Genomic DNA, 26701 nt, shown 5'->3' with positions numbered 1-26701 from the left:
TGGCACGATTCCCCAAAGTGCTAGGTGCCATCGACTGCACCCATGTGGCTCTACGTCCCCCCAGGGCATCTGAGCACATCTATAGGAACCGCAAGCACTGGCATTCCATCAACGTGCAGGTAGCATGTAATGCCAAGGGAATCATCACCTCAGTATATGCCAACTATCCCGGCTCCACCCACGACAGCTTCATTTACCGAATGTCCACCCTAAGCCGGGACCTAGAAGCTGGGCGGCATGGCGATACATGGCTGCTTGGTGAGTATGTATGCCACTGCACATGCATGCATGTTGGATACTGAGCAAGGTCACAACCTCACCAATGATACCAATCCCCACCTCCACAGGGGACAGTGCCTACCCTCTCAGCCCCCACATGATGACGCCAATTCGGAACCCCACCACGCCACCCCAGGTAAGATTTAACACAGCCCACATTACAACCAGGGGCATAGTGGAGCGCACATTCGGAGTGCTGAAGTCACGCTTTCGCTCCCTTGACCGTTCTGGCGGGCAGCTGTTATACGCTCCCCCAGTAGTGTGCAGGATCATAGTGGCAGCATGTGTCCTGCACAACGTTGCAACACGCCGGGGCCTGGCCGTGGACATGGTGGTGGCCCCACATCCCCAACCACATGCACAGCCGCTGCGCATGGGAGGGGAAAGGGCACGGGGGGAGGCAGCCCGTACACAGCTAGTGGCTAATTACTTCACATAGAAATCACACCCCTGTGGAGTGCACACTGCCCTGGCACATTCCATCTGACAATCAATGATGACTCAACCTGACACTGATCCTGAATGTGTGGAGAATGAACCGGGAATTCCATGTCAGCCTGAGATTGTTCACCTGGAAGTGTCACAATGTGTGCATCCCTACCCACACAGACACCACCAATGCAGTTTTGTGAAGTTACACATTGAAGCAGCTAAAATGAATACCCACTTGCAAAATGCAACAAGAGGACAGTGCCATGTCAGCCAACCCAACCCCAGCACTGCCACACGACACACCGTGCCATGTCATGCTAATTGCAGGTAAACAAAGTAATCCCCACAACATGACATCACTCTCACTATGTACAGTGGCACTATTAGAAACCTGCAACACCTGAAATGCTCACAGCAATGCCGGACCAACAACATACTTGAGCACGTAGTACCATTAACATGACATCAAAAATGTAACATATTAGTAGTCTCACCACCTGGAAATGCCTGCACTCCCACCACTACCAACTGTGCAGTGTTGGCGCCATGTAGAGTTGTAGGTGCACTGCTGCCAACATGGTCCCCATCGCCAGACTAGAGGTCCTTGTGTGGACTTGAGGAAGGGACCTGCAAATTGGGAGGTAGACACAGAAGAAGAGTTACACATCAATGCAACATGCAGTGTACAACACAACAGCAATATGCACTAGGAATGTATACACAGTATTGACTACAGACTGGCCACACAGCTCATGGGAGTCCAACGTCACTGTGTAATTCACTGTCACTTGGGCACACCCTTTGCAAGCCCATGGAAACGGGAAGCAGGAGGGGTGTGTGTGACTCAAACCCAAGCATCTGAACCAAATACATTACAAGCCTGCATGTGCCCAGCCACAATGCAGCGTATGCCCACAGGAACCACGGAAGCCAACAGATCGGAGCCAACAGATCGGAGCCAACAGATCGGAGCCAACAGATCGGAGCCAACAGATCGGAGCCAAAAGATCGGAGCCAACAGATCGGAGCCAACAGATCGGAGCCAACAGATCGGAGCCAACAGATCGGAGCCAACAGATCGGAGCCAACAGATCGGAGCCAACAGATCGGAGCCAACAGATCGGAGCCAACAGATCCTCCCAAAAAAATTGGGAATAAAAGAAATCAAAATAAAAATAAAAATAAGAAACAATCAAAAATGGCCATTGATGGGCCCGGGGGGGTTGGGGAGGCCACCCAGGAGGTCCGAGGACAGGATGCACACCAGAACCCACCTGCGTGGATCCTGGGAAAATAAAACACCTCCATGGGCTCATGGCCCACACGGCTACCCTATTGTGGGAGTGTCACTGCTGTCGCTATTATCACCCTGTGCAGCTGCATCCGGAGGTGGTTGCACTATGGGAGGCAGCCCACGCAAGGCACTAGTCTGCTCCTCCATGGCTGCAAGCATGCGGGTGTGGTAGGTCTGGTTCTGGAGGATGAGTGTGCGGAGGTCCCCATGCAACAACTCACGGGATGCCCGGACCTCCGCCCTCGTTGCCTGCATCTCAGCTGAGAGCGTACGGGTGAGACGCTCCAGCTGCTGTTCTGTCCTTTGGTGTGTTGAAGCCTCAAGCTCAACAAGAGTCGTCCTGAGGTGTAGGAGCTCCTGCCTCAGGGCTTCCCTGTGGCCCTGGGACTCAATGGAGATGGCCTCCTGCAGAGTCGCCAGTGCCGCCCGCCTGTCCCTGTTGGACCCCAACATGTCCTCCCTGTGTGACTGGCAGATGGAGTGAGTTGCCTGCTCTAGTCGCTCCATCAGCCTTTCTGGGGGGACGATGGAAGTGGCCACCCTATCCATGGCCTGAGCCATCATCTCGGATGATGCAGCCTGTTGGGTAGCCATACCGTAAATGGATTGCTCCCATGCGGTATTGCCAGGTGGCGTACGGCCACCACGTCGGCGGGCACCACACCTGTCTGGGGCAAGGCGAACTGCGCCTTGCTGTGCCGGCACTGCCTGAGGCTGCAGGACTGCATTCCCCCTCTGATCTGCTGGCCCAGGAACAGGATCAGATGTCGCGGAGTGTGACCCTGCATCCGTAACCACCGAAGGCGTAGCTGCCAACACTGACATCCCCATGGAGGGTACTGACCCTGGTGCAGGTGGGTGAGACAGAACAGAATCCCTCCCTGGAACACTCACCAGCGACGGCACGTAGGTCTCATCCGAATCAACACCTGAGTACAGCTCGGGGGAGGTGCAGCCAGAGACACCCCTTGAGAGCACGACCTGCAGCACTTGTGGGTTCTCCCCCACCACCACACCACGTCCCTCACTGGTGGTTGGTCGGCCCTGGGACACCTCCTGGGTCTGCACCATCTCCACAACCCCAGCAGTATCAGGTGCGTCTTCCCCTGCAAAGACATGAAAACAAAGTAATGGAAACAGGCATTAGCACCATGGCACACATTGAGGGCTGAGAAGCAAGAGAACCAGTACTTGATTGACATGTCCCACATGACTAAAACCCTCCCATGCATGCACCCACACTGCGTATGAAGTGCAGGCAAACGGCACACACTGATGACACCAAGATGGAAGATGAACAAATTTTCTGCATGCTGCCTGGCAGTGGCATCACACATTGGCCTGTGATTGGCAGGTGAAACACACATGCCATCACACAGATGGCATGTACCATTGCTATTGAGTGAAGATGGAGAGGAGGGCAGCACCTATTCATTCAGTCCAGTTCCCGCATGTAATAGCTTTTCTGATTCTAACAGGTCAGATTTTTCACCTGGAGCTGCCAGTCTGTAATGGTCAAATTGCACAGGGACATGTGTGTACAAATGATATCCAGGTAACAAAGTCACTCCCCTTTACCATACCCATGTCAGACATGTGACTAGTGGACAGCGACATGCCTAGTGAAAGTGGTGGAATGCAAACAAACTGACTGAATGAACAGTGAAAAATAAGCAAATCTGTTGTGTCAAGGTGACACTTCAAGGGCAACTGGCGTGCAGTTGTGCTAGATGTCTACTGTTGGCAGAAGGGATACTGCTATGGCCAAATGCAGCTGCGCAGGAAGTATTGCATGAAGCACATGGCTGACCCATACGACTGAGGCGCACACACTCTCTCCTGCCACCCAAACAGAAGCCCTCACACACACACCATGCACATGTATGACACACACATGCATGTGCACTCACCGGACAATGCCTCGTAATCAGCCAGATCTCCCACGCCTTGGATCTGTTCCTCCGTGACGTAGGTCCCAGCGACTGACTCATGTGGAGTGAGTTCCATGTCTACTACTGGAGACCCACCTCCAGTCACTAGAGTTGCGGCATGACTTGAGGCCAGCTTACTCTTTGCCCTGCGCTTTAGGTCATTCCAGCGCTTATAGCAATCATTGGCTGTGCGCCTCACGATTCCAAGGGCACTTACAATGTCCGCAACGGTCTGCCAGTGTGCCTGGCGTTGTGCAGGTGTGGTCTTGGATCCTGCAACAATGACCATCTCGTTGTCATGTCCGGACACATACTCGACAAGTGCATTCAGTTCGTCATCCGTGAAGCTGGGGTTCCTGGACGGGCCGGACTGTGTAGCCGTGTCTGGGGCATCAGCCTGTGCCGGACGAGCACTCTTCCTCTTCCGCTTGGAAGGTGGTGGTGATCCTGAGTGTCCTGCGCCGCTCTGGACACTAGGGGCAGGAGCCCTGGTGGACTCTGTATCAGGAGTGTGGGATTGCACACTCAGCATGGGAGTTGGTGCAGGCATTGGCTCGAGTGTGATGGTGTCAGGGGGAATGTCAGCAGCATGGACTAGGACCGACACTGTCCTGGCTGGGTGTGTGAGGGCTGGGGTGGATGGAGCCGCAGCTGCCCCTGCAGCCACTCCGCCCTGCCTCCTTGGTGCAGCAGATGACCTTGCTGCCCCAGATCCACGTGGCATGATGGCATCAACGTGCACCAGCGCACGTGTCGTAGCCCTGCTGACCTGGAAGTCAGCCATGGAGTCAGCCAGGTCTGGTGCCACAATGGGCTGGTCCAACAAGGGCTGAGCATGGATGGTGTCAGCCACTTCAGCCTCAACGGGAGGGGGGGAGGGGGGGGAGGGGGGTGGATGATGGGTGCCCTTGACTGGTCCTCCACACATGGGGGGACAGGCTCACCCTGCAAGTTACGACCACGTCCCCTACCGGATCCACCACGGCCACCACTTGTGGCTCTTCCACCTTTGCCACCCTTACGGAATCCTCGCCTCCCAGCCATGGCACTGATATTAATGTGCGTATGGGAGTGGCTGTAGACAATTGTCCTGGGCAATTGGGGGTCAAAGGGGTTGGGTACCAGATGGTAATTGTACCCTAGTGCTCTAGCACGGCTGATTGTAACCCCTGGGGAAAGATGACGGGTCACGCAACGCACAGGAGGCCCAAAAAAGGGAGATGACGTGCACGCAACCCCTCCTAGACCACGTGTGCAGAAAGAAAAACCTGCACTACGCTGTGGCACCCAGTAACACAAGAATGAACGTATGCGTGTCACACGCAGCCTAGAATGACCTCTGAAGGGGTAGGCAACACACGGGGCAAGCACAGAAGTTGGATACGTGCGTGACTCACCGTCTGCCAGGTAAAAGAGCGTGAAGAATGAGCGCGTTTGGCTGGCTAAACCCCCGCCAAAAGAAGATGTGTACGCTGTCTGAGAAGACAGGACAACAGTAGAAGGGGACACTGTTTGAGGGAACAGGCCCAGGTAAACCAGTAAAAGAGAAAAAAGAGAAAAAGCTGTCAGAGGTAACAGGGAATACGAACTGGAAACGCCGTGAAGTAAATCGCGTGTGAAACGACAAGAAGTACAGATTTCACCCACTCGCTCTCCACGAAAAGCACGTACAAGGAAATGGTGTTCTACATGTACCTTATATACAGGCCCACACGTACAGCGTCACTTACGCAGCGTGTACGTTCACCAATCACACGCTTTGTCACTCCTGCGTGTAGATCCATTTTCACCAATCACACGCTTTGTCACTTCTACGTGTACATCCATTTTCACCAATCACACGCTTTGACACTGGGACGTGTCACGCAACAATTTCCTGCACGTGCAGGTGACTATAGGCGCGCATATGCTGTTGACGGGTTTACGCGCTAAGGGCCTTTGCTGACGTGTGGGATTTCACTACCTATCAGGCTGTCCACGCGTTCACACACAAGAGACCACGCTCCTGGCCAGGAGGCGAAATTACTGCCCCCCCAGAGCCCTGAGCACGCTCCCACCTGCCATCTGCTGCTGCCTGACTGCCTGCTGGCCACGTGCCCCACAGTGCTGGTGGGTGGGGGTGTTGGGAGACATGGGTGGGGGCCTGGTGGAGGGTGCCCCTGCACTGGTGGGGGTGGTGGGAGACATGGGTGGGGGCTTGGTGGAGAGTGCCCCTGGTGGCGGGGGGTGGTGGGAGACATGGGTGGGGGCCTGGTGGAGGCTGCCCCTGGTGGCGGGAGGGTGGGGGTGGTGGGAGACATGAGTGGGGGCCTGGTGGAGGCTGCCCCTGCACTGCTGGGGGGGTGGGGGTGCAGGGGGACATGAGCAGGTGTGCAGGGTAGTCCCCTGTTTTGTAGGCTGCCTGCAGGGGCCGTGGAGGGTGTACAGGGAACACCTGTGAGGACCCACCCAGCCTAATCGCGTGTTAAACTTCCCGCGTACCCCTGTAATACACGTACCCTGGCTAATCGCGTGTATAACTTCCCGCGTACCCCTGTAATACACGTACCCTGGCCAATCGCGTGTTAAACTTCCCGCGTACCCCTGTAATACACGTACCCTGGCTAATCGCGTGTATAACTTCCCGCGTACCCCTGTAATACACGTACCCTGGCCAATCGCGTGTTAAACTTCCCGCGTACCCCTGTAATACACGTACCCTGGCCAATCGCGTGTTAAACTTCCCGCGTACCCCTGTAATACACGTACCCTGGCTAATTGCGTGTTGAACTTCCCGCGTACCCCTGTAATACACTTACCCTGGCTAATCGCGTGTTAAACTTCCCGCGTACCCCTGTAATACACGTACCCTGGCTAATTGCGTGTTGAACTTCCTGCGTACCCCTGTAATACACTTACCCTGGCTAATCGCGTGTTAAACTTCCCGCGTACCCCTGTAATACACGTACCCTGGCCAATCGCGTGTTAAACTTCCCGCGTACCCATGTAATACACGTACCCTGGCTAATCGCGTGTATGACTTCACGTGTACCCCTGTAATACACTTACCCTGGCTAATCGCGTGTTAAACTTCCCGCGTACCCCTGTAATACACGTACCCTGGCCAATCGCGTGTTAAACTTCCCGCGTACCCCTGTAATACACGTACCCTGGCTAATCGCGTGTATGACTTCACGTGTACCCCTGATATGCACGTTACCCGCTTTGCGTTCCTTGTTTGGCTGCCCTGTAAACTGGTCCAGAGTTAGCGCAGCCCTTTGCGATGATTTAGCGATTTTGCTGGCTTTTCCTTGCGCGAGGGCGTTCTTGGGGGCGTTACTGGCGCTGCTGCAGGGTCGCTGCGATACTCTGCGCCACGGCTGGTTTGGGAGCATGAAATCCATGAATACGCTGTGCGCGGAAATCGGTTTTATCGCACGTGCCTGGCGCAGTCAATCGCACGCGGACACTCTGCGCCAGCCGCTTGCGACACTTTTCTGCGTAATTCTATGAATTACCCTCTAAATGTGTTAAGTCTTTTTTTTGCGTTTTAACCTCTTTGCTGCTTTTTGTAAAGAGAGCATGATGGTTTTGATAGGTGATTTTTGCCATTGTATTTGCATTTTTGGATTTGTCTTGGATTGTTCAACTCAGCAGGCCAGTGCCAAGCCTTATGCTTTCAGCTATCTTCCTCTACTATTAGAGGATTGTCGTGAGAATGAGAGCCAGTTCTTCCCATTTAAATATCACATTGGGTAAGAAGAGAGGTATTGATAAGGCAGTTCATTTCATGAGACTGTATAGTGAGAATTGATGAGCATGCATTTGCTTTTAGTAGGTATTGTGTCTTAGAGATGGGTGACTCATTTTGTGCAGACATATAGGCTAGAAAATGATAGCTGTTTTTTTTTTTATTTATAACCTTTTTCCTATTGCAAGTGTAATGTGTAGTTAGAATACTAGTGGAAATGCTTTTATATAATGGATTTCTCTTAATAAAAATAAATTCACTTTGCAGGCCAGTGTGAAAGCATTCATTGAGTGTTCATTATTAAGAATCCAGTTATACGTATATGTGCATCTGTATGTACTTTATATTGTTTTACTGTGTATGGTGCGTGTTTTGATGAGGTATGGGTTGGTAGGGGTTTGGACAGTAGATCCCCAATAAATTGCAGGGCATTAGTAAATCAGTCCCTTGTTGATGAGTGGATGTGGCTAACCTACTGCAGGGGTTTATTGTCTATTCTCTCTTTTGATGCACACTGACAGGTATATGCTTTTCTCTACCTCTATTCCAACCACGGCCCCTAGTGGGATGTGGGGGGAGTCTAGCACACTCCTTTTGGTATGGTGGAAAGAATCTGTGAAGTAGAGTTAAGAGTCATGTCAGAACGGCAACAGGTAAAGGGTCCTAACTACTTGCACTGTCTGGATCTTTCAGTCAATTATAGTCTCAAAATAATCTTATTTTGCACATTTTTCTCACAGGAGATCAGAGGAAACAGGATTAATGTATAAAAGGTGTTCTGATGGCACAGATTAACGGAAAATACCAAACACTGTCCTTGACATAATCATCTGTTAGAGTATCAAAACCACCTCCCTCTAGAACCATCAGCCTATTCTTTAGATTCTGCATTTAGGCTATGAGCCTAAATGCAGAATCCTCTGTGCTTGCCTAGCAATAATAAGTCTTCATGCTATCCCCTTTACAGATGTGACCACATGATTTTCCCATAACATAATGATTAATGTCACTTGGGTCTCTCATCATTGCACACTTCATTTTCCTGTAAATAACCATCTTAAGTGATCAACTCTCTGTTTCATCTGGCAACGAACACACACTTAAACACTTTGGGGTAGAGGTGTGAAGCACCAGTCCACCTCTTCACTCACACCTAAACAAAGTGTGCCCTATTCACAAAGGTCATCTGAACGTGCGCATCATAGCACAGCCAGATGTCCTGCACCATCCCGTCTGCACATTTGCACCTACGAAGGGGTACTTCTGTGCATTTGAGTGTTCATAGCAAATTCAGAAACAGTATGCACCTTCAAATGCACAGAAATCAAAAACATTCAGTTGTGCCGGTTTGGAACAGGAGCAGGGGGATGTGCAATGCGTGGCCAGGTCATTCCAGATCATGTCATGTTTTTTTGTTTCAGTGGAACAGCAGCAACATGAGCGACTGCTGTGCAACCTGCATTCTAATAATCTCAAACAAGGATAGAACTCTTTACCTTTTTACTTGTGTTGACATAACGCAGTTGACAATGACAATCCCTTTTACCAGCCCATCAATGTGAAGTGCATTCCCAGCACCTACAAGGCTGGTGAAATCCGGTAATACTTACTTAAAAGCAGGTAGCACACTCCTGATGCTAATGCTTGCAATGAATCAGTAATTAAGCATAACATAGTACAATTCTCTGGCAGGCTTGTCCATGATCTAATAGCTTGAGTTTGCAATTCAGAAAGGAAATCAACTTGAAGCAGAGCAAGTGTACAGCCAGGGGAACGCCATTGGGTAACTATTATTGAAAAGCCAGCTCTGCAGACTTAAAGCAAGACCATGGCATGTGAAAGCTATAGCCTGCATTGTAGATGCAGATTTAATATGCAATATTGTTTCAACGGATACCACCGCTTGACTTGAGGAATGGGAACCGGACGTATAGCACAATGACAGTCCAGAGGAGTAACAGATAATATCTATCATGACAGTGTCTAACGCATGGAGCAAAGTACCCAAACATACGTCCTTTATGTATGTGGATACTAACCTGAGCTTGTGCCAGGACTAGAAGCTGCCAGTCTGTAATGGTCAAATTGCACAGGGACATGTGTGTACAAATGATATCCAGGTAACAAAGTCACTCCCCTTTACCATACCCATGTCAGACATGTGACTAGTGGACAGCGACATGCCTAGTGAAAGTGGTGGAATGCAAACAAACTGACTGAATGAACAGTGAAAAATAAGCAAATCTGTTGTGTCAAGGTGACACTTCAAGGGCAACTGGCGTGCAGTTGTGCTAGATGTCTACTGTTGGCAGAAGGGATACTGCTATGGCCAAATGCAGCTGCGCAGGAAGTATTGCATGAAGCACATGGCTGACCCATACGACTGAGGCGCACACACTCTCTCCTGCCACCCAAACAGAAGCCCTCACACACACACCATGCACATGTATGACACACACATGCATGTGCACTCACCGGACAATGCCTCGTAATCAGCCAGATCTCCCACGCCTTGGATCTGTTCCTCCGTGACGTAGGTCCCAGCGACTGACTCATGTGGAGTGAGTTCCATGTCTACTACTGGAGACCCACCTCCAGTCACTAGAGTTGCGGCATGACTTGAGGCCAGCTTACTCTTTGCCCTGCGCTTTAGGTCATTCCAGCGCTTATAGCAATCATTGGCTGTGCGCCTCACGATTCCAAGGGCACTTACAATGTCCGCAACGGTCTGCCAGTGTGCCTGGCGTTGTGCAGGTGTGGTCTTGGATCCTGCAACAATGACCATCTCGTTGTCATGTCCGGACACATACTCGACAAGTGCATTCAGTTCGTCATCCGTGAAGCTGGGGTTCCTGGACGGGCCGGACTGTGTAGCCGTGTCTGGGGCATCAGCCTGTGCCGGACGAGCACTCTTCCTCTTCCGCTTGGAAGGTGGTGGTGATCCTGAGTGTCCTGCGCCGCTCTGGACACTAGGGGCAGGAGCCCTGGTGGACTCTGTATCAGGAGTGTGGGATTGCACACTCAGCATGGGAGTTGGTGCAGGCATTGGCTCGAGTGTGATGGTGTCAGGGGGAATGTCAGCAGCATGGACTAGGACCGACACTGTCCTGGCTGGGTGTGTGAGGGCTGGGGTGGATGGAGACGCAGCTGCCCCTGCAGCCACTCCGCCCTGCCTCCTTGGTGCAGCAGATGACCTTGCTGCCCCAGATCCACGTGGCATGATGGCATCAACGTGCACCAGCGCACGTGTCGTAGCCCTGCTGACCTGGAAGTCAGCCATGGAGTCAGCCAGGTCTGGTGCCACAATGGGCTGGTCCAACAAGGGCTGAGCATGGATGGTGTCAGCCACTTCAGCCTCAACGGGAGGGGGGGAGGGGGGGGAGGGGGGTGGATGATGGGTGCCCTTGACTGGTCCTCCACACATGGGGGGACAGGCTCACCCTGCAAGTTACGACCACGTCCCCTACCGGATCCACCACGGCCACCACTTGTGGCTCTTCCACCTTTGCCACCCTTACGGAATCCTCGCCTCCCAGCCATGGCACTGATATTAATGTGCGTATGGGAGTGGCTGTAGACAATTGTCCTGGGCAATTGGGGGTCAAAGGGGTTGGGTACCAGATGGTAATTGTACCCTAGTGCTCTAGCACGGCTGATTGTAACCCCTGGGGAAAGATGACGGGTCACGCAACGCACAGGAGGCCCAAAAAAGGGAGATGACGTGCACGCAACCCCTCCTAGACCACGTGTGCAGAAAGAAAAACCTGCACTACGCTGTGGCACCCAGTAACACAAGAATGAACGTATGCGTGTCACACGCAGCCTAGAATGACCTCTGAAGGGGTAGGCAACACACGGGGCAAGCACAGAAGTTGGATACGTGCGTGACTCACCGTCTGCCAGGTAAAAGAGCGTGAAGAATGAGCGCGTTTGGCTGGCTAAACCCCCGCCAAAAGAAGATGTGTACGCTGTCTGAGAAGACAGGACAACAGTAGAAGGGGACACTGTTTGAGGGAACAGGCCCAGGTAAACCAGTAAAAGAGAAAAAAGAGAAAAAGCTGTCAGAGGTAACAGGGAATACGAACTGGAAACGCCGTGAAGTAAATCGCGTGTGAAACGACAAGAAGTACAGATTTCACCCACTCGCTCTCCACGAAAAGCACGTACAAGGAAATGGTGTTCTACATGTACCTTATATACAGGCCCACACGTACAGCGTCACTTACGCAGCGTGTACGTTCACCAATCACACGCTTTGTCACTCCTGCGTGTAGATCCATTTTCACCAATCACACGCTTTGTCACTTCTACGTGTACATCCATTTTCACCAATCACACGCTTTGACACTGGGACGTGTCACGCAACAATTTCCTGCACGTGCAGGTGACTATAGGCGCGCATATGCTGTTGACGGGTTTACGCGCTAAGGGCCTTTGCTGACGTGTGGGATTTCACTACCTATCAGGCTGTCCACGCGTTCACACACAAGAGACCACGCTCCTGGCCAGGAGGCGAAATTACTGCCCCCCCAGAGCCCTGAGCACGCTCCCACCTGCCATCTGCTGCTGCCTGACTGCCTGCTGGCCACGTGCCCCACAGTGCTGGTGGGTGGGGGTGTTGGGAGACATGGGTGGGGGCCTGGTGGAGGGTGCCCCTGCACTGGTGGGGGTGGTGGGAGACATGGGTGGGGGCTTGGTGGAGAGTGCCCCTGGTGGCGGGGGGTGGTGGGAGACATGGGTGGGGGCCTGGTGGAGGCTGCCCCTGGTGGCGGGAGGGTGGGGGTGGTGGGAGACATGAGTGGGGGCCTGGTGGAGGCTGCCCCTGCACTGCTGGGGGGGTGGGGGTGCAGGGGGACATGAGCAGGTGTGCAGGGTAGTCCCCTGTTTTGTAGGCTGCCTGCAGGGGCCGTGGAGGGTGTACAGGGAACACCTGTGAGGACCCACCCAGCCTAATCGCGTGTTAAACTTCCCGCGTACCCCTGTAATACACGTACCCTGGCTAATCGCGTGTATAACTTCCCGCGTACCCCTGTAATACACGTACCCTGGCCAATCGCGTGTTAAACTTCCCGCGTACCCCTGTAATACACGTACCCTGGCTAATCGCGTGTATAACTTCCCGCGTACCCCTGTAATACACGTACCCTGGCCAATCGCGTGTTAAACTTCCCGCGTACCCCTGTAATACACGTACCCTGGCCAATCGCGTGTTAAACTTCCCGCGTACCCCTGTAATACACGTACCCTGGCTAATTGCGTGTTGAACTTCCCGCGTACCCCTGTAATACACTTACCCTGGCTAATCGCGTGTTAAACTTCCCGCGTACCCCTGTAATACACGTACCCTGGCTAATTGCGTGTTGAACTTCCTGCGTACCCCTGTAATACACTTACCCTGGCTAATCGCGTGTTAAACTTCCCGCGTACCCCTGTAATACACGTACCCTGGCCAATCGCGTGTTAAACTTCCCGCGTACCCATGTAATACACGTACCCTGGCTAATCGCGTGTATGACTTCACGTGTACCCCTGTAATACACTTACCCTGGCTAATCGCGTGTTAAACTTCCCGCGTACCCCTGTAATACACGTACCCTGGCCAATCGCGTGTTAAACTTCCCGCGTACCCCTGTAATACACGTACCCTGGCTAATCGCGTGTATGACTTCACGTGTACCCCTGATATGCACGTTACCCGCTTTGCGTTCCTTGTTTGGCTGCCCTGTAAACTGGTCCAGAGTTAGCGCAGCCCTTTGCGATGATTTAGCGATTTTGCTGGCTTTTCCTTGCGCGAGGGCGTTCTTGGGGGCGTTACTGGCGCTGCTGCAGGGTCGCTGCGATACTCTGCGCCACGGCTGGTTTGGGAGCATGAAATCCATGAATACGCTGTGCGCGGAAATCGGTTTTATCGCACGTGCCTGGCGCAGTCAATCGCACGCGGACACTCTGCGCCAGCCGCTTGCGACACTTTTCTGCGTAATTCTATGAATTACCCTCTAAATGTGTTAAGTCTTTTTTTTGCGTTTTAACCTCTTTGCTGCTTTTTGTAAAGAGAGCATGATGGTTTTGATAGGTGATTTTTGCCATTGTATTTGCATTTTTGGATTTGTCTTGGATTGTTCAACTCAGCAGGCCAGTGCCAAGCCTTATGCTTTCAGCTATCTTCCTCTACTATTAGAGGATTGTCGTGAGAATGAGAGCCAGTTCTTCCCATTTAAATATCACATTGGGTAAGAAGAGAGGTATTGATAAGGCAGTTCATTTCATGAGACTGTATAGTGAGAATTGATGAGCATGCATTTGCTTTTAGTAGGTATTGTGTCTTAGAGATGGGTGACTCATTTTGTGCAGACATATAGGCTAGAAAATGATAGCTGTTTTTTTTTTTATTTATAACCTTTTTCCTATTGCAAGTGTAATGTGTAGTTAGAATACTAGTGGAAATGCTTTTATATAATGGATTTCTCTTAATAAAAATAAATTCACTTTGCAGGCCAGTGTGAAAGCATTCATTGAGTGTTCATTATTAAGAATCCAGTTATACGTATATGTGCATCTGTATGTACTTTATATTGTTTTACTGTGTATGGTGCGTGTTTTGATGAGGTATGGGTTGGTAGGGGTTTGGACAGTAGATCCCCAATAAATTGCAGGGCATTAGTAAATCAGTCCCTTGTTGATGAGTGGATGTGGCTAACCTACTGCAGGGGTTTATTGTCTATTCTCTCTTTTGATGCACACTGACAGGTATATGCTTTTCTCTACCTCTATTCCAACCACGGCCCCTAGTGGGATGTGGGGGGAGTCTAGCACACTCCTTTTGGTATGGTGGAAAGAATCTGTGAAGTAGAGTTAAGAGTCATGTCAGAACGGCAACAGGTAAAGGGTCCTAACTACTTGCACTGTCTGGATCTTTCAGTCAATTATAGTCTCAAAATAATCTTATTTTGCACATTTTTCTCACAGGAGATCAGAGGAAACAGGATTAATGTATAAAAGGTGTTCTGATGGCACAGATTAACGGAAAATACCAAACACTGTCCTTGACATAATCATCTGTTAGAGTATCAAAACCACCTCCCTCTAGAACCATCAGCCTATTCTTTAGATTCTGCATTTAGGCTATGAGCCTAAATGCAGAATCCTCTGTGCTTGCCTAGCAATAATAAGTCTTCATGCTATCCCCTTTACAGATGTGACCACATGATTTTCCCATAACATAATGATTAATGTCACTTGGGTCTCTCATCATTGCACACTTCATTTTCCTGTAAATAACCATCTTAAGTGATCAACTCTCTGTTTCATCTGGCAACGAACACACACTTAAACACTTTGGGGTAGAGGTGTGAAGCACCAGTCCACCTCTTCACTCACACCTAAACAAAGTGTGCCCTATTCACAAAGGTCATCTGAACGTGCGCATCATAGCACAGCCAGATGTCCTGCACCATCCCGTCTGCACATTTGCACCTACGAAGGGGTACTTCTGTGCATTTGAGTGTTCATAGCAAATTCAGAAACAGTATGCACCTTCAAATGCACAGAAATCAAAAACATTCAGTTGTGCCGGTTTGGAACAGGAGCAGGGGGATGTGCAATGCGTGGCCAGGTCATTCCAGATCATGTCATGTTTTTTTGTTTCAGTGGAACAGCAGCAACATGAGCGACTGCTGTGCAACCTGCATTCTAATAATCTCAAACAAGGATAGAACTCTTTACCTTTTTACTTGTGTTGACATAACGCAGTTGACAATGACAATCCCTTTTACCAGCCCATCAATGTGAAGTGCATTCCCAGCACCTACAAGGCTGGTGAAATCCGGTAATACTTACTTAAAAGCAGGTAGCACACTCCTGATGCTAATGCTTGCAATGAATCAGTAATTAAGCATAACATAGTACAATTCTCTGGCAGGCTTGTCCATGATCTAATAGCTTGAGTTTGCAATTCAGAAAGGAAATCAACTTGAAGCAGAGCAAGTGTACAGCCAGGGGAACGCCATTGGGTAACTATTATTGAAAAGCCAGCTCTGCAGACTTAAAGCAAGACCATGGCATGTGAAAGCTATAGCCTGCATTGTAGATGCAGATTTAATATGCAATATTGTTTCAACGGATACCACCGCTTGACTTGAGGAATGGGAACCGGACGTATAGCACAATGACAGTCCAGAGGAGTAACAGATAATATCTATCATGACAGTGTCTAACGCATGGAGCAAAGTACCCAAACATACGTCCTTTATGTATGTGGATACTAACCTGAGCTTGTGCCAGGACTAGAAGTAGTAGATTCAAACATTTCTACAAAAAGGGGAGAAACAATTGCATTAGTTATGTACTCATTTTAAAGGTGCAATAACTACACCAAGTATGACTGAAAACAATTACAACGAATACACTTGCGATTTATACCATCATTTGCTCATTCTACATATGCTGTTTTGCACCCAAAACCTACACGTGGATCTGTGAATTGTTAATTTTTGTCGTTCAATCTTACATATGTCTTTATTCTTACTTAACTAAATCAAGTCATTCATTTAAAACAGTTTTTAAAACATTGTCGTACTATACTTTGATTAACAACTCTTCACATATATACATAATATATTTGTGTGCGTACACCTAGTCAACTACGCACACACACGCACACTCACACACAAACAGACACACACACAATTCCACATGTATCCAGCTACACCTGCGGCCTTACAGGAAGATGACCAGATTGGAGCACAAGACGTGTGGGCATGGAGAGGAGTGTGAAGGGCCAGACCAGAGGAGGGGTGCTCTTGGAAGCAGGCAGGTACTCAGTGGAGTGACCAAACTCAGAGGATTGAGGATCCTAGAAGCAGGAGCAGAGAGGGAATGCAGATCACCCCCCCACCTCGGATCCCCAAGCCGAGTGCGGATCTTTAAAAGAGTCTACAATTGGGGGCCAACGAGGAGCAGGACAAGGAATGAGTGGGAATCCTGGAACCAGTTTGAAGGCAGGGAAAGGAGGAGCAGCACAAAACACTCAGGAACAGGAATGGGACGTATGGAGCAGCAGTACCGGTGAAAGGAATACAGCAGAGGAAAGCATGTAGATCTAGTGGGGCATGAAGAGGATGAATGCATGTGGAATGGTGGGGGTGGAGGCGGGGCACAGACAAGACATATCTAGAACCCGGAAAGGGTGGTGGGTGGAAGGGACATATCATGTAGCAGGACTATGGGGACCAGGGACAGCCAGTCTCACATTATTCTGATCACAGTCAGTGCTGCAGTGAGAACAATCTATGTTGCTAATCAGCACAGGAGGCATGCCACAAGGAGGCACACACCCATCTCTGAAAACGCCAAAGCTAGGCCCATTGTAATGGAGGGAATGGGGCAAGACCTTTGTGGGATTTATATTAAAAACCCCTGCACAGCCGGTCTGATATCTAATTGTTTTGATTCAGTTATAGCAAGAAAGAAGTCACAATAATGCAACACAATAGGCAAATCACAAAAGCAATCATAAGGATTTATTAGACATCATTCAGATATATATCAGGGCAAGCACAGACTGAGTAGGAGGTGCTTACTTTATACCTTCCCTCACTGCCCAAGGTGCCTTCAAATAATATATTGTACCACACATTGTGTGGGGTTTGATAATTGGATGTAATAGAGTGAATCCCTGTGTGATAAATAATAAAGGTTTCATCCAGTGTGTTAATGAGGTATTCATTTGTCAAAGCGACTTAATAGTACCGTTAGACAATGTTTTCAAACTTCACCAATCATGGATATTGAATGGTAATTACGTGTCTCTGAATTTTCCCCTTTGTTATAGATGCAACCATTTCTGCCTCAAACCACTGCAGTATATGGTTACTCTATACGACTGCATTAAATAGGGGGGAAATGTATGGGAAATAAATATCAAGCTCACTCAGAAATAGCTCCTTCGGTAGCTTATCCTGGTCTGGGGCTTTCCCAGCCCACTGAGAGATCAGTGAATTCCGTATTTATCTCAGCCTCTGAACCTGGCAAGCTGTCATCTGAGCAGAGGACTACACATGTGCCTCGAGATAATCCTCCTACGTGGCAGCATTGATACCAGCATATAGTTAATAGACATAAGAGTGGCATGCTTCAACCTCGATGTGTACATGTGTACATATGCATTATAATCAGTATGCAGATTTTGAAGCACATAGTCATGGTCAGTCATGTAACAACTGACATTCAACCAAGATGTTTTCTCAGTGAGGTTTTCATTTCTAATAACATGATGAGGTTTAGTAACAAGTAATATTTCAGCATAGTATACATAAGACAGCATTTGAAATTCGTGCAAAACAGTCTCATGGTAAATGTTGGACGATTATTCTCCTGTGAGATGATACAATTTGCACAAAATTGCAACTACTTTCCATATGAATGGCTGTGTATTCGATGGGAAGGGTAAATGATCAAACAAATGGCTCATGGTTACTCTCCAGTAATTCCAGACTTGTAAATGTTTTTCTAGTACATGGCTCTGCAACCTTGGGATCTCCAGGAGTTTTGCATTACAGCTCTCATCAGAATTATTCAGCATAGTCAATGGTGAAGGATCATGGGAGGGTGAAGGAGTCCAAAATATTTGGAGAGCCACTAGTCACAGACCACTGTTCTAGTGTCCACTTAACTAAGTTCCACAGGATATAAGCAAGCTGAATGCTTTCGATTTTTGACCGATAAATTGGCTTAGCCACAGCATTTTAAGAAAACACAATGAACACAGTTTAGCTAAGGGGTCTGTACACTGAGGTGGCAGGCACTAGTAATATTCCACATATCAATCTTCACCATCAAGATAACTTTCATGAAGGCTTGGGGAGGCTGAAAGTGTACATTCAGATAATCTTTTAACTAGGGGGTCACATGGGTATCTTCTGGGACTCAGAGACATGTTCTACTACAAATGCTGTCATTGGCTGTAGATACTAGCCAACCCAATCTTCATTCCAACTGGGAGGGTGATCATTATTACAAAACACACAATTAAAAGCTCAGAAAACTGAATGGGCAAGCTTTATTGCGATTCTGTTTGAAAGAATTGCGAAACAGAAACAACTACCGGAATCTTGGACAGAAGCTATTGTGATACCAGTGTTCAAGAAGGGAGATCGTGCTGACCCAGCAAATTATCGACCCATCGCCCTTCTTGACACAATGGGGAAAATAATGGCAACATTCTTACAACAAAAGATCACTTTATGGGCCACTAAGAAAGGTATAATGGACCACCGTCAAACTGGGTTCACAAAAGGAGTGGGGACAGATATTAATCTGACCATAATAAATCTGCTAAAACTAGAAACCATGGCAAAAAAAACTAATTTATACATAGCATTTGTAGATATGAAACAGGCTTTCGACACAGTTAATCGAGATCTTCTGTGGAAAAAACTTGTAAATTGGGGATGTCCAACCAACATTTTGCACCCAATAATGGCTTTTCACACGAAAACCTCGATTCGAGTAAGATTAAACGGCAAAGGAGATCTAACCGAAGCCATAAATACCACCAGAGGGGTGAAACAAGGATGTCCGTTGGCTGCAGTCCTATTTAAATTGTTTATTGCCGACATTCCAAATGCGCTGAACAAGATCCATCGCTTCTCACCGAAAATAAATGGCCAACAAATCTGGTGTATAACCTATGCAGATGACCTAGTCCTTCTGGATCAAACACAAATAGGGCTCCAACATCTACTTCAGGGTCTACATCACTATATGAAGGAAAATGAACTAAAAATCAACGTAAACAAGACCAAAATAATGAAATTTGGACCAGCCAAAGGAAAGAAAAACCGAGATTTTACATGGAGGATTGACGACGACAAAATAGAAGTTGTTAAAGAAATTCGATACTTAGGAGTCTTAATTAATACGTCAATTTGTGAAAACAATTGCATTACACACCTGATACAACGTATGAAAACATTCTCTCTGCAAGGGGCAAAAATTAACAGCTTGTATGGAAAGTTCAGTCTGCTTCCAGTACGACAATTTTATATTCAAAAAGTAATTCCTGGAATTACATATGGGTCGGAAACAATATGGAACTTGGATTATGAAATTTGGACAAAACTGGAGGGCATTTTTTGGCGGAAAGTGTTATGCTTACCTAATTACATCTCAACTATCGCAATAAGACATGAACTTGCCCTAGAAGAACTGCATGGCTGCGTTATATGGAAATCTCTCGCAATGTTAAGAAAAATGCGGATCACAAACCCTGAACCTGCATATAAAATACTAATGACAACTGGCAATTCAAAGACCAGCAATTTACTTGAGAAATGGGTACACAAGCTCGAGAAAATTTTGAATGTAACTGACATCACACTCAAAACACTTCTCGATCAGCCACAAATAGCAAAGAAAAAACTACAACAATGGCTGTGGATAAAAAATATAGAAAAACTAAAAGATCTCTCATCCACCTTGGACAAAAGTCAGTTAACAAACAAATTAAATAACGTGCCCAAATATTTGCAGAGATTTCCCTCGAGACACCATCGGAACGGCTTCTTGAAATTAAGATTAAATGCTATAAAAACAAATCAAATGCTCGTGGCACGTCACATGGTAAAAACAAAAGATGAAGCATGCAGATTTTGTAAAATACACACTGAAACACCTAAACATCTTATAACAGTATGCCCAGAGCTTAAGCTTAGGAGAAAATTCCATCTTGGGAAATTTGCGCCAAAAAATGATAACATGGACGATTGGTGGCAAAGAATATTAGGTGGAAGTTCGATACATCTAACTTGCTCGACAATAAACTTTCTAGATGATTGTTTGGCAAATGAAACTTAAGCCTGGGTGATGAAGAGTGAAATGTAACAGTTGATGTTCTTAAAAGATTTTAAACAAATGTAAAGGAAAATGTTGTGATAAAAGTTTGATTTAAAACTAAAAAAATTACAATAAAAAAAAAAAAAAAAAAAAAAAATTATTACAAAACTTAGCAGCTTGTGTGGCCACTGGTACGCCCTAAAGTTCCCATATTTCCCCAGTGTCCGGAACCTTCACTGGCTTCCGGTAACCCAATGCATTGTTCACTGAGCATTGCACCCTATGGATGCAGAATTTCTCCAAGCGAAGATAACTCGCTATCTTCCGAATCAACGGCTGCAATCTGCATTTGCTGATCTGCTTTCGGTGCCTGCCTATTGTCGTATGCGGCTCGGAGGACAAGACTTTTCCATAGCAGCTGCGATGATATGGAACGAGCTCCTGCTGGCCATAAAGAGATTATCCAATCACATGGCCTTCAGAAAGGCCATAAAGACATATCTGTTCCATGTGGAGAAGGGTTGTTTGGACATAACCATCTGCCGAGCCCTCCAGCGCCAAGATACCTTAGGGTGACCGTGCACTTTAGAAATTCATGTAACATAACACAACATTATATTTTGGACATCCTGGAAGTTGTAATCTATTATTTAGGGGACACATTACACTCAGCAGCTACCCTTATTAAAAACCTGCCACCAGGGTGAACATGAAGGCACTTTGCAGTAGGAACATGAACCCTCATGTAACTCTGTTTACCAAGTCATCTGGAAGCAATTTTAGTTGGGCTCTAACAAGAAGAAATACCAGTCAGTATCGTGAATTTTAGCTAAATATCTTGCTACATTTCAGAACATGATTCCTAGCCTTGATTTTCATGCCAGCAAGGTTTCCAGGGATGCATAAAATGGCTGCGGTGTTGAGAGTTGGTCCAACCATCATTTCAAATCCTTTAAATCTGAACCCTGCACACTCCCCATTAGTATCCAATAAAGTAGGATAGCTAAGAACTAGAACTGAAAGGCAGAGTGGACTTCTAAGAAGGAAATGTCTTGGATCCTTAAACTGAATGTTAGAACCAAAGGGAGGTATGAATGAAATGATTTGCAAGCAACCAATTGGCCAAAATACCATCTGCCAAACTTAATATAATAATATCAGTTTGATGACCATGTACACTTAAACACTCAATATACATTATGGCAGAGTCAAGAATAGATAACAATCCTCTTATGTGTTGAATCTAATGAATGCATTTCGTTCACACAGTTTCCCTCACTTCATGCACCCCTTTTGACTCCCTGGGAACATCAACTATACGCATTGTGTTTTCATCTTTGTTATCTGCTGTGTCAAGCTCTTTTATTTAAAGGTGGCTGGAAGGCATTTCCTTACAGGTTCTACCAGCCCTCTACCAAATATGTGAAGTAAGCATTTTGGAGGGTGGTCTGGCAATAACTGATGACACATTCTCAGATGGAGCACTAAATAAATACAAACCATTTACTTATTGCATTATAATAAAAAAAATATAACTATAAGAAACGACTCTAGGTGGGACTAAAGCTCATAAGGTACACTGATTTTAAAAAATGTTTACAAATTCATAAAACACAGGGTAGATTCAGTTTCCATGTGGTTCTACTGAATAATAGAGTCTTTGGGTAATTCAAAGTTCTATGGTTAAATTGCAGTCTCTCACTTTGGGATGCCATCACAGCGATACTTACGTAACTCACATTCTAGGAGGGTTTAGTGTCCCTGAACTTCTTTATGATCTCCTGTTTTTTTTTTATAGCAGTCATCTTCTTCATGCCTGGTTGTTTGGTTCCCCTATGGCCTTGCAATTCACCTCAGGGCTTTCAGTGGATATGGTCAGTATACGAATGCCACAGCCAGCAACAGGGGTGACTGACAATCTCCTGGCTAGACTTTCCATAAAGCATGCATGCTACCTAAATGTGTGAGGAGGCTTCGTGTGCTATAATAGTCCTCCCTTTTCTTTTTTGGACCTGTCTGTGATTCCCACACAACCGTCTTCCTCTGCTTTCTCACCATTCTGAGATGTCTTCATCTCATTCCTACTAGGACCACTTTCTTGCAGTTGATCCTTAGATCTTCTCTCATTCCCTGGATGCCTTCTCCAGTGACCTCCTCAATGCTTTGACAATGGACTTGTACCACCTGTACCCCCATCCTCCATTCACAACCTTCCTTCAGTTTTGGTGCAAGTCTGTGCTTGTTCTACATCTATAAGGTCTTCTGCTCTAGTCTCCTGCCTCTATTCTCTCTCACAATATTTCTAAAATGATTCTTGAATGTACTCCTCCTCGCCTCTGTGTGTGTTTGACTCTTCTCCACCTCCTTTTTATTCCTCCTGATGTTCTCCCTCACCACATGTTTATTCACTGTCACACCTTCCTCACTCTTCCTAGTGTTCCTCCTCATCAACCCCTTATTCTGCTTCAAATACCCCTCGTACGTCCTGCAATTCACCACCTCCATTCAATCCTTAACCTCTTCCACACTTCCCTTGACACCCTGACTTCTTCTTTACCTCCTTTCCCAAATTATACACCCCCTCCAATTCAATCTCCTCCCATCAGTTGCCTCAGACATCAACCACTTGCTACTCCTTAATAGCTTTCCACCAGCCCCCTGATCCACTATTCAGTCACTCCTTAATCCCCCCTACATGCTTCTAATTTCTCTGACTGCCCACAACATTTTTGCATAGTCCCTTCCTTTTTTAGGGGACTAATCCCACCATTAATGACCTACTTTGTCTAATAGGATTCCTTTTCTCTTCCTTGTAATGAAGGTTTCTCTGTTGCTGAACCCTGGCCCCCTTACGTGTGCCTCTGCAGACCAAGCCAACAAATGGACTTGCTGCATCTTGCATTTATCACAAAGAGAACTGAGTGCACTAAGCTATGTGCTCCATAGATCTGCTTGCATTCTCCCATTCTCCTATTCATGAGTCTGAGACTGCTGAAAAGAGTGTTCTCCATTGTGCTTTCAATTTAGTAAGCTATATGTTTAAAAACAGTGTCTGGCTCCTACACTTCCTGTACCTCTACACCAGTAACCTTTAGCTTACTAGGGACAGATGGGGGTTGTAATAATATAGGGAGAGGAGTGAGATATACTTTATGGTCCCTGGCATGAGTGAGAGTGTGCATAGTGAATTATATGGCACCAAGATCCCTTAATGGAACTGGAACAATTACAGGCATAATTTGACAAACCCCTTCTACACAAGTGGGTTGTGTTGGGGTGATCAAGTGCATCCTCTCCAGACTGCCTCTCTCAGCATCACTTTTCCATCCACAGCGTGTGGGTCTCATGACTCCACCATCATTCATCCAAATGGACAGGCAGGGGACTTCATCACAAATTACAGTATCACTTTTGTTCGACATAATCCCACACAAAAGTGATCTCCTCTTAGAGGTGTTTCAGGTCTTTGCAGCCCCCTCAATAATGAGTGTATTCCCCATCTTTGTGCTAACACATATTGCTGTTTCTAGGGTCAAAGAATGTGCCAAGCTATTACACAATGCAAGCAGAATGAGTTGCAACAGGTGTTTGAAACATGTAAACCCAAAACGAGATATCATGTTTTGGATGAAAGTGACTTATGAGAGTGGCTTTAAGTTTTAAGGGGAATTGAACAATTAAAGTAGTATTCCGTTTTGCAAGGTGCAATGTTCCTTTATGTCTTCCATGTACTCTTTGGAAGTTAAGAGTGTAAATCAAACATTGGAAATGTTCCAAGATAAAATGCATTATGTTAGAAAAAGCATAGTGAGCAAACAAAAATAAATCTTAAAACTCTTGGTTGGGTCTGTCACTGGGCCTAATCTACATGCTAGCAAATTCCCTTTTCCTTTGTCTTCAGGTCCGAGGTTGTTGGAGTTTGTGAAACCTCAGCCTCTCTGGTCTCTCTTTTAACTGTTGCCCTGGTTTCGGGGCATTCCATTCCTAATTATCCATGTTGTATCCTCCCTAACACTTGGAAAGTCTGTGTGCTTTCTTACCCCCGCCCACCTCTGAAAGCTGATGTGGACTGAACTGGTCCACCTGAACATTCCTGCTCTTAATAGCTGGCATGTGTCCTCCTCTTGCCTTCTCTGGATAATTGTCATTGTATCATGCTCTAGTTTTTATCTGCCATCCTCCCCTCAATGGCACTGGTTCTTTTCTATTCCAACCTGTTCCTCCAACAACCTTCAACGTTCTCGTCTAAATTCAATAATTGTCTCCTCTTCCAATCTCCTGAATAATGCCCCATCAATTGAACATACTATCAACCAAGTGGTATCAACGTCCCCTACAATCTTCTAAATAATTTTACCCCAACCTTCAACTCTCTCCTCCAACACCCTCCTCCAGATTGCATTGCCTACTCCTTCAAACTCTTGAAAGCTCTTTCTGCCAATCTTCAATTCAAAGCTCCAAACTTCCACTTTCCTCTCAAAAGACCTGTAGCTAGTCAACCTCCTCAAAATACCCCCTCTCTGCTCTTTCTTAAGCACCCCACACTGCCACACTGAGCATTGTTGCTTTTATAGTCTGGACTTCAATCCTTTGGAGTGGAGCTTGGGTAAAAATATTGCACCTGTGTGGTCGGGTCTGTGATTTCTTGTGATTGCACAAGATGAGAGGTCATGTGAGTTGAAAGTGTTTTGGCCCGAGGTTATGTTAAGGCCTGCAAGAATCTTGTATTTCATAGAGCACCTGATATGCATGAAATATCCTTCCATCCCCCTTCAACCTCTGCTACCATTGCCATTTTGTAAATTGGACTCCTCTGTTCTCTAAGTTTGTAAACCTGCAGTCATAGAACCATCCAGTAAGCATTTTTTTTTTATTTTGGTAATTTCTTTGCTGTGGGAATAATTTTCACCCTGGCAATGCAAGCAGGTGTAAAAGAATAGTACTTATTTATGTTGATTTGCTTCCCACAATGCACGTCAATTTTCCATTGCTTCAGAGCATATGTGCATCCACGGGATCTCCGTAGTCTGTGTGAGTATGGCTCATATAAAAAAAATTCCCTCGGCATTGGTCCAGAATAAATCAATGTATTTCCCTGCTTGCTGGTGACTTTGAAATGTTGCAGCTTTGTTTCGTTAAATCCGAGAGCTTTATTATCATGGGTGTTTGGGTTTGGCAAAGGAGCTGGAATGACACTCTAAGAGGATTCATCTTATCCTAAGGAGTACCTGTAAGGGCTTCTGGCACTCTGTTCGGTATTGAAGCTGTTCCTTGTAATGGTAATATTTTCTTGGAGGGGAACTTGCAATTGTGTTACCCTTGCAAATCTAGCAGGAGTGGTACAATAGGATTTGATCACAGGTACACAGATAATGACTTGCCCATACCAAAATTCATAAGCTCACTGTGCTACCCATCCCTTTGACAAACCCACTGTCAGTCCCCAAGGTCAGAAAGGGGACTTCATTACAGTAGCCATCCCAGTTATTATATAAATTGAATTGTCAAGATTAGCAGTGCAGGACTGTATCAGAAACTCTGCTGTTTCTGGTTAGAGTATTACTATTTTTCTTAAAGACGTTTGTGAAGCTTGTATATAGTTTAATTGTTCTCTTGACTTGCAGTCCTCAGTTGAGGATTGAGAACTGGGAATTGTTAAAAGCCCCTGTGGGCCATGGGATCACTCCCTCGTCATTAGCTCTAGTCCATAGCCATGTAGGAATTCAGGACTTGCACAATATGTGCAGATTTCCACCTTCCCAGAGCACTATGTTGAGAGGTGCCATTTTGAGTGGGGGTGGGGCAACCCTTAAAGCGTTATTTGGCAATGTATTTCAGTTCAGATTATCTATAGGTATCACAAATTCCAGATTCTTCGTTATGTCTAGGATTATGTTTCACAAGAAGGGGTGTGATTCTTCTGAAAACTAATCAAGGACTGTTTCAAATGCAACAGTCTGTTTTGTTAACTGGTTAATTAGGTTTGATGGCCCTGGGTTTCACTGACACATTGGAAATTTGGTAGAAGGACCTCAGTTCATAGATCAAATGGTTGGCTTCCAAATCGAAAGCCATTAATTCCCTATTGACATTGGCTGATTACTTGGGTCCCTAGATAAGGCAAACGTAGGGCAAAGGTGGGGCTGAGCGTGTTATTTCCACGTTACATTGAAGATTAGAAAGTTGCTCTATTGTACTGTTTAA

The 26701-nt window shown here is 46.9% G+C and overlaps 1 protein-coding gene across 1 annotated transcript in view; it reads right to left on the bottom strand.

Moving 5' to 3' along the window:
* Nucleotides 1–26701, bottom strand: part of NEGR1 (neuronal growth regulator 1) — a 2727005-nt gene that overhangs the window by 59772 nt on the left and 2640532 nt on the right. The window contains exon 7 of the mRNA XM_069642755.1: nt 15932–15973. Within this exon, the coding sequence (XP_069498856.1) occupies nt 15932–15973 (42 nt within the window). The remainder of the gene's footprint in view (nt 1–15931; nt 15974–26701) is intronic.

The sequence above is a fragment of the Ambystoma mexicanum genome, chromosome 1q, assembly GCF_040938575.1.
Source record: "Ambystoma mexicanum isolate Mex_15411 chromosome 1q, UKY_AmexF1_1, whole genome shotgun sequence".
NCBI lineage: Eukaryota > Metazoa > Chordata > Amphibia > Caudata > Ambystomatidae > Ambystoma > Ambystoma mexicanum.
The sequence above is the reverse complement of the archived record's forward strand: the minus strand, read 5'-3'. Positions and strand labels throughout refer to the sequence as shown.